At 42.8% G+C, this 15,368-nt stretch overlaps 1 protein-coding gene across 1 annotated transcript in view; it reads left to right on the top strand.

Moving 5' to 3' along the window:
- Window positions 1-15,368, top strand: part of tesk1b (testis associated actin remodelling kinase 1b) — a 31,805-nt gene that overhangs the window by 12,123 nt on the left and 4,314 nt on the right. Inside the window, exons 3-7 of the mRNA XM_085266586.1 lie at window positions 5,084-5,205; window positions 6,137-6,185; window positions 8,437-8,583; window positions 9,435-9,517; window positions 15,197-15,287. Coding sequence (XP_085122712.1) covers window positions 5,084-5,205; window positions 6,137-6,185; window positions 8,437-8,583; window positions 9,435-9,517; window positions 15,197-15,287 — 492 coding nt within the window. The remainder of the gene's footprint in view (window positions 1-5,083; window positions 5,206-6,136; window positions 6,186-8,436; window positions 8,584-9,434; window positions 9,518-15,196; window positions 15,288-15,368) is intronic.

Below are 15,368 nucleotides of genomic sequence, written 5' to 3'. Positions count from 1 at the left end.
ATGTTTTTCTTTCATATGCATCTACAAGCCAGTACTGTGAGGAGATTTGCCACATTTGTTTTGCTGTATACTACAAGAAACGCATTTTAGTCCAGTCTCCTTGTATTTCCACTTTCTGATGTGGTTTGAAGGCTGATTTACTTTTCATTAAAGTAGCCAGAGACGGGCTACTGCTGGTGGGAAGCTGAAGTAACCATGAAATCCTCAAGGCCTTTGGAGTTGACCCCATGTCTGGAGGCAAAGTCAGTGTGTGTGTGTGTGTGTGTGTGTGTGTGTGTGTGTGTGTGGTTACAGCCAGCCACACTCCACCCTCTGCAGCAGTGTGTGATCTGTTCAGCACAGATTTTACATGAAATGAACATCAGCTTAAATGTTAGTGAAGCTTCTTTGATATTCAGGAAAAATTGTGTTTGCATATCATAAAATGTAATCTGCATTTTACACTTTACCAAAAACATTTATGTTTGTTTCATTTATGTTTATAGTCCAAAATCCTTAAGGTTCACTTGTTTGTGGTGAAACCGATTTGTTAAATAGGTGGTAGTAATAGTAGCAGTGACTGCATTTTTCAGTGTATTATATTCTTCGTGCCAACATAAACAAAATGATTTTTTTATTTTTTTTTTTTGGTTAATTTTCCCTCTTATCCACTTTGCCTCAAAGTCAGTTAGCAGCTCTAGCTAACATTAGAAATGGATTCATTAATATTAAAAAATATTAATCGCAAATGCCAAAACAACTGCCGTGTTTTGGCATTGAGACTCCTTACAGCAGTTCGCGGGCTGAGGGTACCTTGCGCTTGGATTAAACCCTGGCTGCAGCTTGCTGCATTAACCGTAAGAAGCCTGGCAGTACCGCAGCACTGCAGAAACGACCATCTGTCAGGTTAAACTACAGGTCTGGTCTCTCTGAGGCTGCAACAAATGTGTAGTTTTTCTCATAGTACGGTTTACATATGCTCTTTTCAAACCAGTCTTTCCTTCCAGTGCGTTGTCCATCTGCATCTCTGGCACGCACAGCGAGGGAGGGAAGGACATCAGTCTGCCTCATCGGGCTGCTGGCTAATGACAGACGCTGCTGCACGTTGGCTCTACTGAGCGAGACGGCAAAAAATGCCAGTGACCTTTCCTCTGCTGACAGCAGCACTTTACAAGGCTCTGTGTGTTTGAAGGCGAGCGTTAGGGTGTGGCTGGGCACATGCATGTGAGCAGAAGTCTTTTTTTGTGTGTGTATGTGTGTAATTGGTTCATATCATGGATAATCTCTCTATGTAGGCATGGACATTCCAGTGGCGAGTCCTTGGAGATGACCATCAAAGTGCTTGGAATGAAAAACACCACGCATACGCTGTTAGCCTTACAGAGTTCAGCTTTTCAGATGGCCAAAAAAACCAAACTGCACACGTAAGAAAGGTTTGCACTTGAGCTCCATGCTGAGTCAGGCTGACTCTGTGATGATGAGTGAGAGGTTGTTTGTTTGGGAGCTTAAACTGTCAGGACAAAATTTGACAGGTCGAACAGGGCTGCAGTTCCAACCACTGCTGTCTCAGCAGTTGGTGCATGTTTGCAATGTAACCTGCCTGTGCGAGTCAGTGTGTGTCTGTGTGTGGCTGCCCGTTAATCACAGGATTACACAGCAGAGTGTCCAAAAAAAAAAAGATATCGTCTAAGTGTGTGAAGGCAGAGAAACCTAGACAAGTGTGATGTGAATCCACAGCCATGCAGGCTGCTTTCCAAGAGAAATTGGTGCTAATGTGTGCACAAAGAGGCTTTTTAAGTATAAAGTAACCTTTAATCAGCTTCAAGGCTCCATCTTCCAGCCCACATGAGTCTGCATCAGCCTCTAAGTGCAGCAGATGTATAAAGAGAAGTGGAGATTAGTCCTGCACTTCTACCCTCTACACTTGTGCTGCTCAGCCTTCCTTTTTATTCTGCAACAGGAAGTAAGCGACTGTTCACAAGTGCAGTTGTGTCCGTGTGCGAGTCTTACATGTGTGCACCCATGCATGCGTGCAGCGCTTGCAGTCTGGAGTCCTCGAGCGACCTTTTTAAGAAGAGACACAGCAGCCAGTCGATGAGAGTGTGTGTGTGTGTGTGTGTGTGTGTGTGTGTGGCATTACTCACTGCACTCTAGTCTGTACTCTAATAGGCTTTGTGGTTTTTCTATCATCAGTCAGATCCAGAGCTCAGCTAAGATCCAGGCCAGTGTCACTCTGACTTTAGTTCACGACTGCAGACTTTGACCCTCTCTCACGCTCTCTCACGCTCTCTCACTCCTTCGCTTCACATTTATGTCACAAATGAAGATAAAAGGTTACCGGTTTAGCTTTTATTGTTAGCTAAAAGGATATTTGATGTATAGCCAAGCTTTAAGGTCACTGTTTTAGACTGTGCATGTAAATAAGACTCCACGAGACACTGAATTGCATCCTGCTAACCCTAACAAACAGACTGAGCGGGTTTAAAGGGGGTTTAGAGACCGCTTTAGAAACATTTAACACTGATTCAGTCTGTTTGGCATGTATATGTAAATTATACTTCCCAAAACCACATCATAGTGCTGTCAGTGTTAATCTCGTTAAAATGATGTTAACGCCATAACTGCATTAACGCAGCAAATCTCTGTTAACGAGTTACCGCGGATGGCCCCGTGCGTGGGGCTGGCCGGTGTTAGCACGGTTAGCTCGTTAACGCGTTGATGCTGTCCAATGCTTTCCAGAAAGTAAAAATGCTGTTGAATTTCTACCACTGAAAGGTGTTCATGTGTGATCACTTTAACCTTTCTTGGTGTTGTCAGCTATTGAAGGCTCGACTGATGTGATTTGACCGATAGAAAAGAGCAGATTTAAAGTTGGCGGCTAAAAACCTGAGCAAAAGAATGAAGCATGTATGTCTGCATGCGCCATGTAAACGCTTGTACCCTTATACTTAAATTTGTCTGGTTTTCTGACCCGTGTTGTCCAGAGTTATGTCAAAAAAGTTGTAAAAAGATATCAAATGAAGTCTTCTATTCTGTATTAAGACTTTTTATTAATATAGTGTTTCACAGGACAGGAGCGAGTGGATATTCTAGCAAATCCACCCCAAGTTCAGACGGACGTCTCAAATTCTGCAAGCTTCAGGTCACATGTTAAAATTCATGATGGTGCAGTTTTTAAAAAGATAAAGTATGGCCTGTTTGGAAGGATTTCTAGAAGGAAGCCTCTTTTCTCCATGGCAGCATTGTTTCAGTTTTCAAAGATGCATTTGAACAAAGCCGAAGACTTCTAGAGCAATGTGCTTTAGACAGACCAAAGTGGAGATGTTTGGCCGTAATGCACAGCTCCATGTTTGGCATGTTTGCTGTAAACCAAATGTCAGCATGGTAGTGGAGGGATGATGATTTGGGCTTGTACAGCCACAGGACCTGGGGACCTTGCAGTCACTGAGTCGACCATGAATCCCTCTGAATACCAAAATGTTCTAGAGTCAAGTATGAGGTCAGCTGTCTGACACGTGGCAGAAACTGGGTCATGCACCAGCACAATGACCTGCAGACATGGCAGGAAATCTACCACAGAATGACTGAAAAAGAATTAAAGGGTTGTAACGGACCAAAGTCCAGACCTCAACCTGACTGAAATACTGTGGAAATTTTTTTTGAGAGCTGCACATGGTAAATGGCCTGTATTTGTATAGCGCTTTACTAGTCCCTAGGGACCCCAAAGCGCTTTACACATCCAGTCATCCACACATTCACACACTGGTGATGGCAGCTACATTGCAGCCACAGCACCCTGTGGCGCACTGACAGAGGCACATGAATGAATGCCTGCAAACCTTAGCGAATTGAAGAGTGGCCCAAAATTCCTCCACTATAATAAAGGTGGTTCTACAAGCTGCTCAATCATGTGGTGTACTTTTCAATGTCCTTTTCTCACATTTACGTACTTATTTTTCAGTAACTGGTAAATTTGTAAATGTACCGATACCCTGTTACAATTGTTTGTGGTGAGATGTTACAACAACACTGTTGCGCGTCATAGCAAGGCTCAGCATTTACTGGAGCAGTGCAGCATGTTGTGTTTTTTTTGGTGTTGGCGCCTTTATGCAAGAGTACGCTCTCACAGAGCTGCTAGACATACTTTTAGACATTTTGGACAGGACCCAAAGTAAACCAGTTGAATACACGTAGCACTACTAGAGGACAAATGAGTTATTTTAATTCCAGCTTAATTGGCTGTAACAATAATGCTTTGGACCAGTTAAATACTCTAACATCATCGAGCTATATCTGTTTGCACGCCAAAGTATTTGTGATTGCTTTAATGGTAAAACAATTAACTTTTATAGACTTGTTAAATTACAAAAAATCTCTAAAGGCAGCAGATGAAGCGTGAGGGGTCAGAATGCATAAAATGATAGAAAACGAAGTCAGAATTTAGCAGCAGTCCTCTCTAATTGATTCACAATGCCAACATTTTCCTTTCACACTTACTCGTACATGTAAAACACTTAAAGTGCTGGCCTTTCTCACCACGCACACGCACAGCAAACCTTCCCAGAGTGTTTTGCTTTCATCTGCTGCTCGTACACATTTCTGTGGAAGTCAAACTACTTGCCAAGCAAATATGCACAAACATGCACCCGCCAGGAAGCATGTCGCATCGCCATAGTTACCATACCAGACGGCCTCATTGTCATGGCAGCAGGTTTGGTCAGACGAGCAGCCAAGAGGAGTGTGGAAGAAACTCGACCGACCCTCTAAATGCTTCGTGGCCGGTTTCCAGATATCATTCAGTCAGCACTTAGATTTTTATTGCTTCAGAGGGTGTTGATGGTGTGACTGATGCATGTGTGATAGATCCGTCATCACCAGCGCTGCGCCGCACGCCTACTCTCCTCAGCCATACATCTGTTAACTGTGAGGCGTCTTAAATATTTCTTTCATCCAAATGTGGAGCAGTCATGGATTCTTCCGGGGTGTGAGGCAGATTTTAAGTGTTTTTGCTTGTGATGACAAATTGTCTTTTCGGCTTTTCAGCTCTCGTTGCTTCAGTTGATCTAAATAAAGCGTTTGTGCTCCTTTCCCTTTCATCATCCAGGTGCAACACCGTGTGTCTGGTCAGGTGATGGCTCTGAAGATGAACATCCTGGCCAGTAACAGGGCCAACATGCTCAGGGAGGTCCAGCTCATGAATCGACTATCGCACCCTAACATACTCAGGTAACTGAAATGTTGGCTTTCCATCTCACTGTTAACATAAACTCAGTCTTTACCTTTTCATTTAAAAACATTTCTTTCCAGTGTTTGATTTTCATTGTGATGGCATGTCTCATCGTACACTGTTTAGAATAATCGGCCTTCAAACACTGGTGATAGATGTGGTTTGTGTGGTCCACAAGAAGAGCCCGCAGACTAGATTTTCAGTGGGTTCATTGTCAGTGATTGCACTGCTGTGTCTGTATCGTTCAGTTCTGTCCGGTGTTGAACTGTTTTGGTTTTGTTTGTTTTGGGGTTTTCTTGCACAATTGCACTTTGTGTAGTCCTGCGTTTGTTTGTCATGTGTAGCACCACATGGAGGAACGTTGTCTCGGTTCACCGTGTACTGTACCACTGCACATGCTTGAAATGACAATAAGGCCACTTGACTTGAAAATAACTTTTTAATGACCTTTTAATAAGAGTCTTTGGCACTTTTTGCCGTAGCCTGAAGTGTACATGGATGTAAAAGCGGGTGGGCTATAAAAGGTCCATAGACCACATTGGTGCGCCACACCTGATTTAAAAACATTTAAAACAAACAAAACAAACGGCAAAACAACTTGGTGCAATTAGCTGCACAGCAGACCATGTTATTGAACGATTGCAATAAAATGCTCCAGAAGCCGCAAACTGTCTCGAGTTCCAGCTCAGTGATTCAGATTAGCAGATGCGACACTTGCCCGGCAGCTTCCTCTGTCGGGACATGCCTCTCAAAGCAGCCGTGCTTTGATAAAACCATTTTTTTAAACAGTTGACACTGTTTAAATGGTTGTGTAATATACCCTGTGATAGAACCTGTCCCGGGTGTGTCCACCATACTAAAAAAAAATCCTTGAAATGTTTAAAAAGTTTAGACTTGACATTAATATATGTTCCTGTACTTTACCCACAGGTTTATAGGAGTGTGTGTCCATGAGGGGCAGCTCCATGCTCTCACAGAGGTAAGTCTCATTAATGTGCTACAGCACAGATGGCGATCTGGTTTTGATCTCCTCATTTTGCCCTTTGTAGTGGTAACAGGCGGCTGTGTGCATCTGCATGAAAGCAATGATGTGACCAGAAACTGATATTTATCTGCCTTTGTCCTCACTATAAACATTGTAGCAAACAAGAGTCCCTTGTAGCAAGAAAAAAAGTCAAACTCATCAAATGGAGGGAAAATATCTGCAGCCTCAGTCTGTGGTTTTTAATTCAGTCTGTATGAGAAAGCCAGCCTAAATTAATGTTATACATTGGTTTTTGAGCTCACTTTACACTGAACGTGACATTTATTGTGCATTTTATATCTTTTACATTATTTATCTAAATGCTTTGAGGCATTTATGAAAAGTTTTGGCTCTTTTGATTTTGAAATCAAATTTAAATTGCACTCTGATCTCACCGTCTGAGTTTTAAATCTGGCCATAAAGAGATGGTTTCTTCAGATCCTGTACTTCAAACTAGTATGGGTCGAGTTATTGGTCCCGGGGGGAGGAGAAAGAGAATCAGGCCTGCTGTAAGGCATCGGCTGGCTTTTTAATTTGCTAAATATACCCGTCTAATATCATCTTTGTTTACTGTTGTGTAAACTTTACATGTTGCAGTCAGTTATTTTTGAGAGGTTGTCTGACGCAGGCGTAGTGTCAACCTCATTAATTTAGTCAGTTAATTTGAAAATTGATCTTAAAAGACTCATAAATATTATTATTCAATTAACTGAGCCCTGCCCTCCAGTTTAAGTGTTTAGGCAGGTTGGATGAATGTGATTCTCAGGATTTTTCTTCTGAAATTGGTGATTTCATTTTCATTTCTCCACATAAACCCAGAACAGGCGGTACAAGCGTCTGTAACTGCGGTACACTTAATCCTGGCCAGACTGAGGTCACACGGTTCATAACAGGTCACCTGTTTCTTAGATGTTGCCATAGTAACTGAGCAGCTGGTCAGTAAAAAGCATAAAGGTCAGGAGAGAAGAGGCGTACCTGCTCTAACGTCAGGTAGTGTCTTTAGTGGGTCGTGTTGGTCAGAGGTTTTATAACTTTTTGTTTTTCTTAATTTTTTCTTTTATTTAAATGATTGATTGACCAAGAGGTTTTATCATCATTCACATTTTTAGAAATGGGGAAATTCTTGTCACCTTGTGGTTAAATTGTTTATCATGCAACCTCAGTGGCTTCCCGTACAAATGAGAGCTTCTGTTGCATATCAATTTACAGAATATCCTGGGGTTTTTTTTTTTGTTTGTTTTTTTCCCCCAAAATTTGGCTGTCAGCTCAACTTCTCATAAATGAAAGTGACATTTTCAACCATTGAAATAACAATGCATACAAACAGATTTCCAGTCTTCACCCAGCAGATGACTTGATGAATATGAAAAGTCGTGGCCTAAATAAACTACTTTAATCTTCAGTGAGGTTTGCCTGGCACAGTTCAACGCAGGAAGATTAAGTGCTTGAAAACTTGAGATTTAATTCTGATCTGCTCTTAACTATAACAAAATGCACTAAAAAAGGATCCGTAGTTGTTGTTGCAGAAGACTTGATGTTTGAGTGCGTATGACAACATTTTAGTTCAGTTACATTGTATTAATATAGCACAACAGCAATGCTGGAGACTGTTTGGCCACATGAACACCTGCACCCTCACATACTTTGGACATGCAGTAAAATTCAAGTATTTTAGGACCATCTGTGTCAACCTCTAGAGAAGAAGGATGCTAGGCTATGAAATCGCTGTAGATGCCATGGCACTGTATCTTGAAGTAAACTGAGATGATGTTTAAACAAACATGAAGAAAAGGAAAGCGGATGCTGCCTTCTTGTAACGTGGATGGTTGTGGACACATGACAGTGTGCTCTAAGAATGCAGCGATGTTTGCAGTATCCAGACTGCTGTTGTCCTTGTTAAATAAAGTTGTTTTTGAAAATAAAATCATTTGACTGAAAGCAATGTCAGGTTAAAGATTAAAACCTACAGTAAGAAGAAACCCAGATGATAAGCATTAGCAAGCATTTGGTGTCTGTGTGGAGGAAGAGCTTCGTTTTTCCTTTTTTTTTTTTTTTTTTAAATAGGAAAACACCTCTGGAAGCATTTTCCTTTAACAACACTGGAAGCAGCTTTTATCTCAACATTTTTAAGCAGAATGAGATGCATGCATAATCAGTATAATTAATATAACTAATTGTGTTTTTGTTTGGTCTCCTGATAATTCAGTACATCAATGGTGGCAACCTCGAGCAGCTGTTGGACAGCGACGTGTACCTGTCGTGGAGTGTGCGACTCAGCCTTGCTCTGGATATCGCCCGGGGACTGAAGTACCTGCACAGCAAGGGCATCTTCCACAGAGACCTGACCTCCAAGGTGATTACACACACGGTGCTCATGTACTGCTCGCACACATCACTGAGAATCAACACTCACTGAACCCACTCGCTCAGAAGGTTGTGACGCACATAGGCGTATGAATGCGCCACAATAGCACGAGGGCTACAGGTGAGCGCGCACACACGCACAGGGAGGCGCAGGAGTGTAAATACTTCGTGATTGGTAAACAGAAGGAAGGTGAAAAAGATCTGAGTACAGATTTAAAGGCGCTGCAGGTGCGTTACAAATCGTAAAATTACATCTGATGCTATCACAGAGGTCCAGTGTTGCACCTGGATCTGTGCCAAACAGCAGCCAAAACATCTGTGGGAGTCTTGGCAGGCGACCTTTACACACTTAGAGCCCCTACTCTCGTCTGTTTTTTTTTCTCAAATTTTATTTTTATAGGTTGTTTTTGAGTATGCTACAGGAGCCTGTGTGTTTTATTGGATTTAAAATGCACATTAATAAACATTGTGTAAAAATGTACCAGATTTGGTGATTGCAGGCTTATCATCTGTGCTCCCGGCAGGTCGTAGACTTTTGTAAACTACTGCCAGTAACGTCATTATGCAACAGCTGATAATCCGCTGCATTCAACACTAGTGAGTGGGCATCACGTGTCGTGCGTCCAGAGTATTTCTAGGAGTGTAAAGGAAATAATTTGGGGGGGACGCTGCGATCTGATGCTCTGAATGTCTGAATTTTCTTAAAGTTTTCTTCTTCTTGCAAAAAACTAACCAAAAACATCTTTGCAGGCATGCAGAAAGCACCGCTCTCACATATTGTGGATGCACAGTTTGCTGCAGCAATAAAGTGATTCATGTGACCTTTGCCCCTCTGTTCAGAACTGCCTGGTGCGCTGGGAAGGTAGCGTGTGCTCGGCCGTGGTGGGAGACTTTGGCCTGGCAGAGAAAATACCAGATTACAGGTCAGTCCGTCGACACCTATCAGCTGTGTGATTAGATAAGTCGTGCTCAATAAATTCCACTCCTGCACTCGTCTCCGCTCTGTTTATATTCCATGCCATATCTTTCTCCGTGCACTCTCGAAATATTTCCCTCAACTTCTGCTTTTCTCCTGGAGACGTTCGGATGAGACACAGTCACGCACAGAGACTGTTGCTCACTCCCGATCAGTCAGGTTTTTCCAAAGTACACAGGCACACGCTGCCTCCGCTCTGTTTCATAGGTCCAGGGGAAGGCAGACGGGACGGCACTTGGCTCGCAGTGATGTTTTCAGTGGGGGTTTTTTTTTTTTTTTTTTGTGAGCTTTTATGACACACCACTAACTCACAGCTCTGTTGCTGGTGTCGCGTTATGACTCTTCCCCTTCGTTTTTGCAGCTGCATTTCTAGTGACATTTATGTGGTTTCTACAATTCATCACTGGCCTGTACAGGCTATAAATGACCAGCAATCCTCAGATGTGTCTTTATTTTAATTTCTGCAGCTATTTTTCCACTGACATCATGTCTGTTAAGTGGCGGATGATCAGATTCTTGGCATAAAAGGGCCCCGCTCTAAAGATTGAGGGGAAAAGACGTTAAAATGTTTACAGAAGAAAAAGTCGTTCAACAAAGTGTTAGTAGAGGGGACAAAACACAAATTCTTAGGTTCTCTTTTAAATTGTAGACTTGTTATGCAAACTGTTTTGTTTTTTTTTGTTTGTTTTTTTTAAATCTGACAGTGATCACATGTAAGTATATTCTCTCTGAATCTGTAAAATGACCAGCATGAGGGTTGTTGCAAGATAGTTGGGAAATAGAGAAATTATTCAAGAAGCAGTGCAGCATCTTAATATTTTCTCTTGCAACGAAAGAAGTGGTGTGATGGAGACGGTCCTGATGTCTGTGCCTGAAGTAAGGAGGTCTTGAAAACTTTGAAATGAAATTGTCCCACGGTTCATTAATTAAAATGCAGTTTTTACATAAATGGAAATGAATTTCCACTAGTTGTTACTTGGCTCTAGCTTCACTCACTTTTATTTGAAGAAAAACGGGCAGTCATGTAAAAGCCATTTGTCTGGAAATGGTTGCTTTGGAGGAAACTTGGGAATGTCACTGTGTGGGCAAAAGTACTGGGCCACACATCTTTGACTTCAGGTGCTTTGAGTACCGCTGCCACAGATGTATTGCATCAAGAACACAGACATGCAGTCTGCTTTTAGACATTTGTGAAAGGATGGATCATTCTGAAGAGCTCGATCAGTTGAGTGTGGTGCTATAACAGGATGCCACCTTTGCAGCAAGCCAGTTTGTGAAATGTCCTTCCTTGTAGATATTCCACCATCAACTGTAAGTGGTGCTGTTAAAAAGTCGCTTCTAGGGCACCAGACTGGGACTTGGACTTGGGGACTTGGACTTGGGGACTTGGACTTGGGGACTTGGACTTGGGGACTTGGACTTGGGGACTTGGACTTGGGGACTTGGACTTGGGGACTTAGAACTTTTTATTGTCATTGTGCAGTTTCTTGCACAGCGAAATTGGGTAGCTGGACCACAAAGGTGCAAAAGAAAGAAGAGACCAATATACAACAGGGGGGGATAAATAAAATAAAAGGCAATGTATATGTATACATATATGTGAGTCAGACTATATACACGGTGTATGTATAAGAAACACTGAAACAGACTGGGACCAGAATATTGCACATGAGCCAAAAATATTGCACAGAACATGGAAAGACTGAGATATTGCACATAGATGATCAACAGCAGTGTCAGGGTGGATGTGTTTGGGAAGTCTTTACACACTCTTAGTTTGCATTAAGAGTTCTGACAGCCCACGGGAAGAAGCTGTTCTTTAGTCTGTTGGTTTTGCACTTGATGGATCTGAGCGTTTTTCCAGAGGGCAGGATGTTGAAGAGGTGGTGGTTAGGATGGAGGTGGTCCTTTATAATTGCCCTGGCTCTGGAGAGACATCTTGAGCTGGCAATTAAGTCCAGGGAGGGGAGTGGAAAGCCGATCACCTTCTCTGCAGTTCTGATGACCCTCTGTAGTCTCTTCTTGTCAGCTGTTGTGCAACCAGTGTACCACACAGGGATGGCGTGCACCAGCACACTCTCGATAGTGGCACGGTGGAAGGACACTAGTTCAGTCTGCGGCCTGTTACATCTCAAAACCCTCAAGAAATGGAGGCGCTGCTGGGCTTTCTTTACTAGGGCTGATGTGTTTGTGGACCAAGATAGGTCCTCAGATATTTGGGTGCCGAGGAACGTAAAGGAGGAACCTCTCCACATAGTCACCTTTTATGGATAGGGGAGGGGGATCGGTTCTTGTTTTGCAGAAGTCCATGACCACTTCCTTTGTTTTCTTGGCGTTTAGGGTGAGGTTATTGTAGTTACACCATTCTGACAGTCGCTGGACCTCATCCCTGTAGGCGGTGTCATCATCGTTGGTGATGAGCCCCATCAGAGTGGTGTCGTCTGCAAATTTGATGATGTTGCAGGGGTGTGGTCACTGGTGTATAAGAGTGGACTCAGCACAGATCCCTGTGGTGAGCCAGTGCTGTGAGACAGGGTGGATGATCTCTGGTTGCCAACCTTGACTGATTGTGAACAGTCTGTGAGGAAGTTTTTGATCCATGCACATGTGGAGGGGGGGAGTCCAAGTTTACCAGCTTCTCTATAAGAATGTCTGGGATGATGGTATTGAAGGCCGAGCTGAAATCAAACTTGCCCTGGCATCAACATCAGCACAGAAACTGTGCTTCAGGAACTGTATTGCATGGGTTTCAAGGGCCAAGCAGCTCCTGTATGTTTAATGAGTAGGTTGACCACATGGAATACATAGTTTTCGACCTGGAACAGGGCCTTGGGGAGGTGTTTAAGAATGCCTTAACCCAGGCCTTGCTAGACTCCACCAGTTCCTATGTGTCCATCATCCTTTGAGCTTCCCACCTGCAGGAGGCGCTGTAGGGGATCTGTTGCTTTGTGGATTGGAAGGGGGTTGCAGGTGTAGGCAACCCCCTTCCAGTCTGATATCTGGCAGCTTAAAGCAAACAAACAAAACATAATCCTGTGGTTGCATGTGGTGTTCTTTCAGGTGTCTAAATGAAAGCCCTTTCAATGTAAGCAAGCCTTTGTCCATTATAGTGTTGGGCTTTCCTTTTAGGAAGAATTGCATGAGGAGCTGCTCTTGTATTGGTGGCCTGAGGGTGCATGCAGCATGGCTTATGGGCAGGTGTTAAAATGCACGCTATGTTGTAATGAGTTCTCTCTTGCTGTGCATGAATTTTGGTGGCTGCTGATGATTAACGCTGTTAGATAAGAAAAGCAGTGACACCACGAGTGCAGCAGGTTGCTGCGTGTTGTTGAAACAAATAGCTAAACTAAATTTATCTGCACAACTATCTGATAAAGAGTGAGTCACTGCAGAGAACTAACAGGTTAATGTAGTATCCACGAGTATAACACATACTTGCTACAAATGACAGCACTTTACTTTCTGCATCAGAGTTTAGAAAGAGGAAATGCAGTACTTGACATCCATCAGTGTTATGAATTTTTTCACTTTTGGAAAATGCCAAAAAAGGAGTTTTAAGGAGACTAAATGTGTCAGACTAAAGAATTTGTTGTCTTTATGTACAGCATTTTTTTGCAGAAAGGTTTTGGCCATTGGTTGAACAATACGAGTCTGACTACTGTTTTAAAAGGGCTGTCGAGGCTGACCTCAAAGCAGTGCCATAGTCAGTGTGTCTCTGCCCACACATGCAGACAAACTTGACAAACACTCTTGTCTCTTTAGTCCTCATCCTCCTCTGTCTCCAGCTATTAAGTTAAAAACACGACTCCTTCGTGTGTGTGTGTGTGTGTGTGTGTGTCCAGCCACTTCACAAGTGTGCGTCACTGTCAGGAGGGGTGACTTCGCTTGTCTCTCTTTCTGCAAAACCTGGCAAAATGTGTCAGATGAGCTGAAAAATAAGGCTGACATTTTTACAGATGCGAGTCTTCCATGTAACTGTCACTGTGGACTTACATACATGCATACTTCCACCTATCCAACATGACAGCTCTGTTTGTTCTAGACTTTGTTTCAATAGCAGCTGGTCAATTGTGGTTTGTTTTTTGTTTTTTTCCAAGGCTGTTTGCTCTTGATTCTATTCAAACACTGTTGCATCCTGCAGCAGGCCGCTAGCAGAAAATGGATGATGTTGGTGGGTGTGTTTTTTGAGTGTGTTTTTGACTGAAACTGCTGTGCTTGTGGCATGGGGAGGGGGAAAAAAAACGAAAGGAAAGATGATGACAGGGGTTTAGCGCTCCAAATAAGGTCAAACTATTCCAGTCCTCCTCCTTTTGCTCTCCCGGCTTTGCTGGATCTCTGCTGTCCCTCATAACAAGTCATATCAGCAGAAGGGCGAGAGTAATCTGATCTGTTTATGCTGATGACTTTTCTGTTGTGGTGTTTTCCCTGTGCTGCCTTCTGCGCTCGCTCAGTTTGTCTCATTTCTTCCGGTCCACTTCTCCAAATGGTGTTTACACTAGGAGCTGTGACCGTCTCGACTCATCCTTTCTCCCTTCTGTATGTGTTTTTTTTTTTTTTTTTTTTTTTTTTTTTTTTTTTGCTGTATCATAGCCCTCAGTAGCAGATGGAAATAGCACAGAGGAAGTATCTGCCAGCTGTGTGTGTGTGTGTGTGTGCAGGCATGTGTGCAAGCACGTTGTCCTTGCACATTCTTGTCTTCCTTCCTTTTTAATTCGGTCAAAAATTGCACAACAATATCTCCAGATAACTGAAAAACACTGTGGTTTCTTAGATACTGAGGAAGTGCACATAAACACACGTACGCTTGCACAGAGTAACGGCTCACCCCGCACGACCTCTTGATTCGCTTCTGTGTCACTGAATTGGCCTGTGAAGCCTGCTCTTGTTGCACCTTTTATCAATCTGTCATCTTCTTTGGTCTCCTGCACGTCACAGGCTTCTATATAGAAAGTCATCATCATGTATTGTTTTGCATGCGTCACTACTGGGTTTTTGAAAATGAACATCTGTGTCCTAAAGGCCCTGAAGGTGGCACCATGACAGCTTAAATATGTGAACTGGAGCTAGATAAATACTCAAAAGCATTGACTACAAAAAACAGCTGCATAGTGTTCATGCCAAGCAGCCGATTGTTGCCTCTCCCCATTTTAAGCTGAAGAAAAGCCCTCCTAGGTCGATTTGATTTACAAAATGCTGCAAATTTAGACAAAGATCTTTTACTTCTGTTGAGAAAAACATTAAACTCTGACATCACATAAAAATAACTAAATAGACTCTCAAAGGGGAAAAAACAAGCCAAAGCATTACATCGGTTTGCTGTTCTGGTAATTGTTTTTTCTGAAGTGGTGAAATGGCCCAAAACGACTCACGATTACGAAACCTCAGGAGCTGCCTTTGAGTTTGTTTTATCTGACCAGTTAAAAATCAGATTAAATCGAAATGTCGATTGTTTGCGTTTTTATATTAAAGCGTTGGAGGGTATTTGCATCATGAAGAAATCACTTTTAACAAAGTCGAGCATAGAGTCCACGCACATTATCTTAACAAAGCTTAAAAGCAAATTTAACCTGATTCCATTAAACTTGTGCATTTAGAGGTTTTGCTTCTCTTTCCTGTTTTCCTGCAGTGAGGAAGAAGGCCAGGAGCCTCTGGCTGTGGTTGGCTCCCCCTACTGGATGGCTCCGGAGGTGCTCAGAGGAGAGGTGTATAATGAGAAGGTACTGACAGCTCACTTTCTTCACTTCACTTCAGCTGCATGTTGTTTCAGAAGTCCAAGGTCCACAGTGGGCGTGATGAGA

Source organism: Mchenga conophoros, linkage group LG3 (assembly GCF_057382185.1).
Source record: "Mchenga conophoros isolate Kocher_MC1m ecotype Shallow Benthic linkage group LG3, M_conophoros_male_GT1.1, whole genome shotgun sequence".
NCBI lineage: Eukaryota > Metazoa > Chordata > Actinopteri > Cichliformes > Cichlidae > Mchenga > Mchenga conophoros.
Note: the sequence above shows the minus strand (reverse complement) of the source record. Positions and strands in the feature narration are given on the sequence as shown.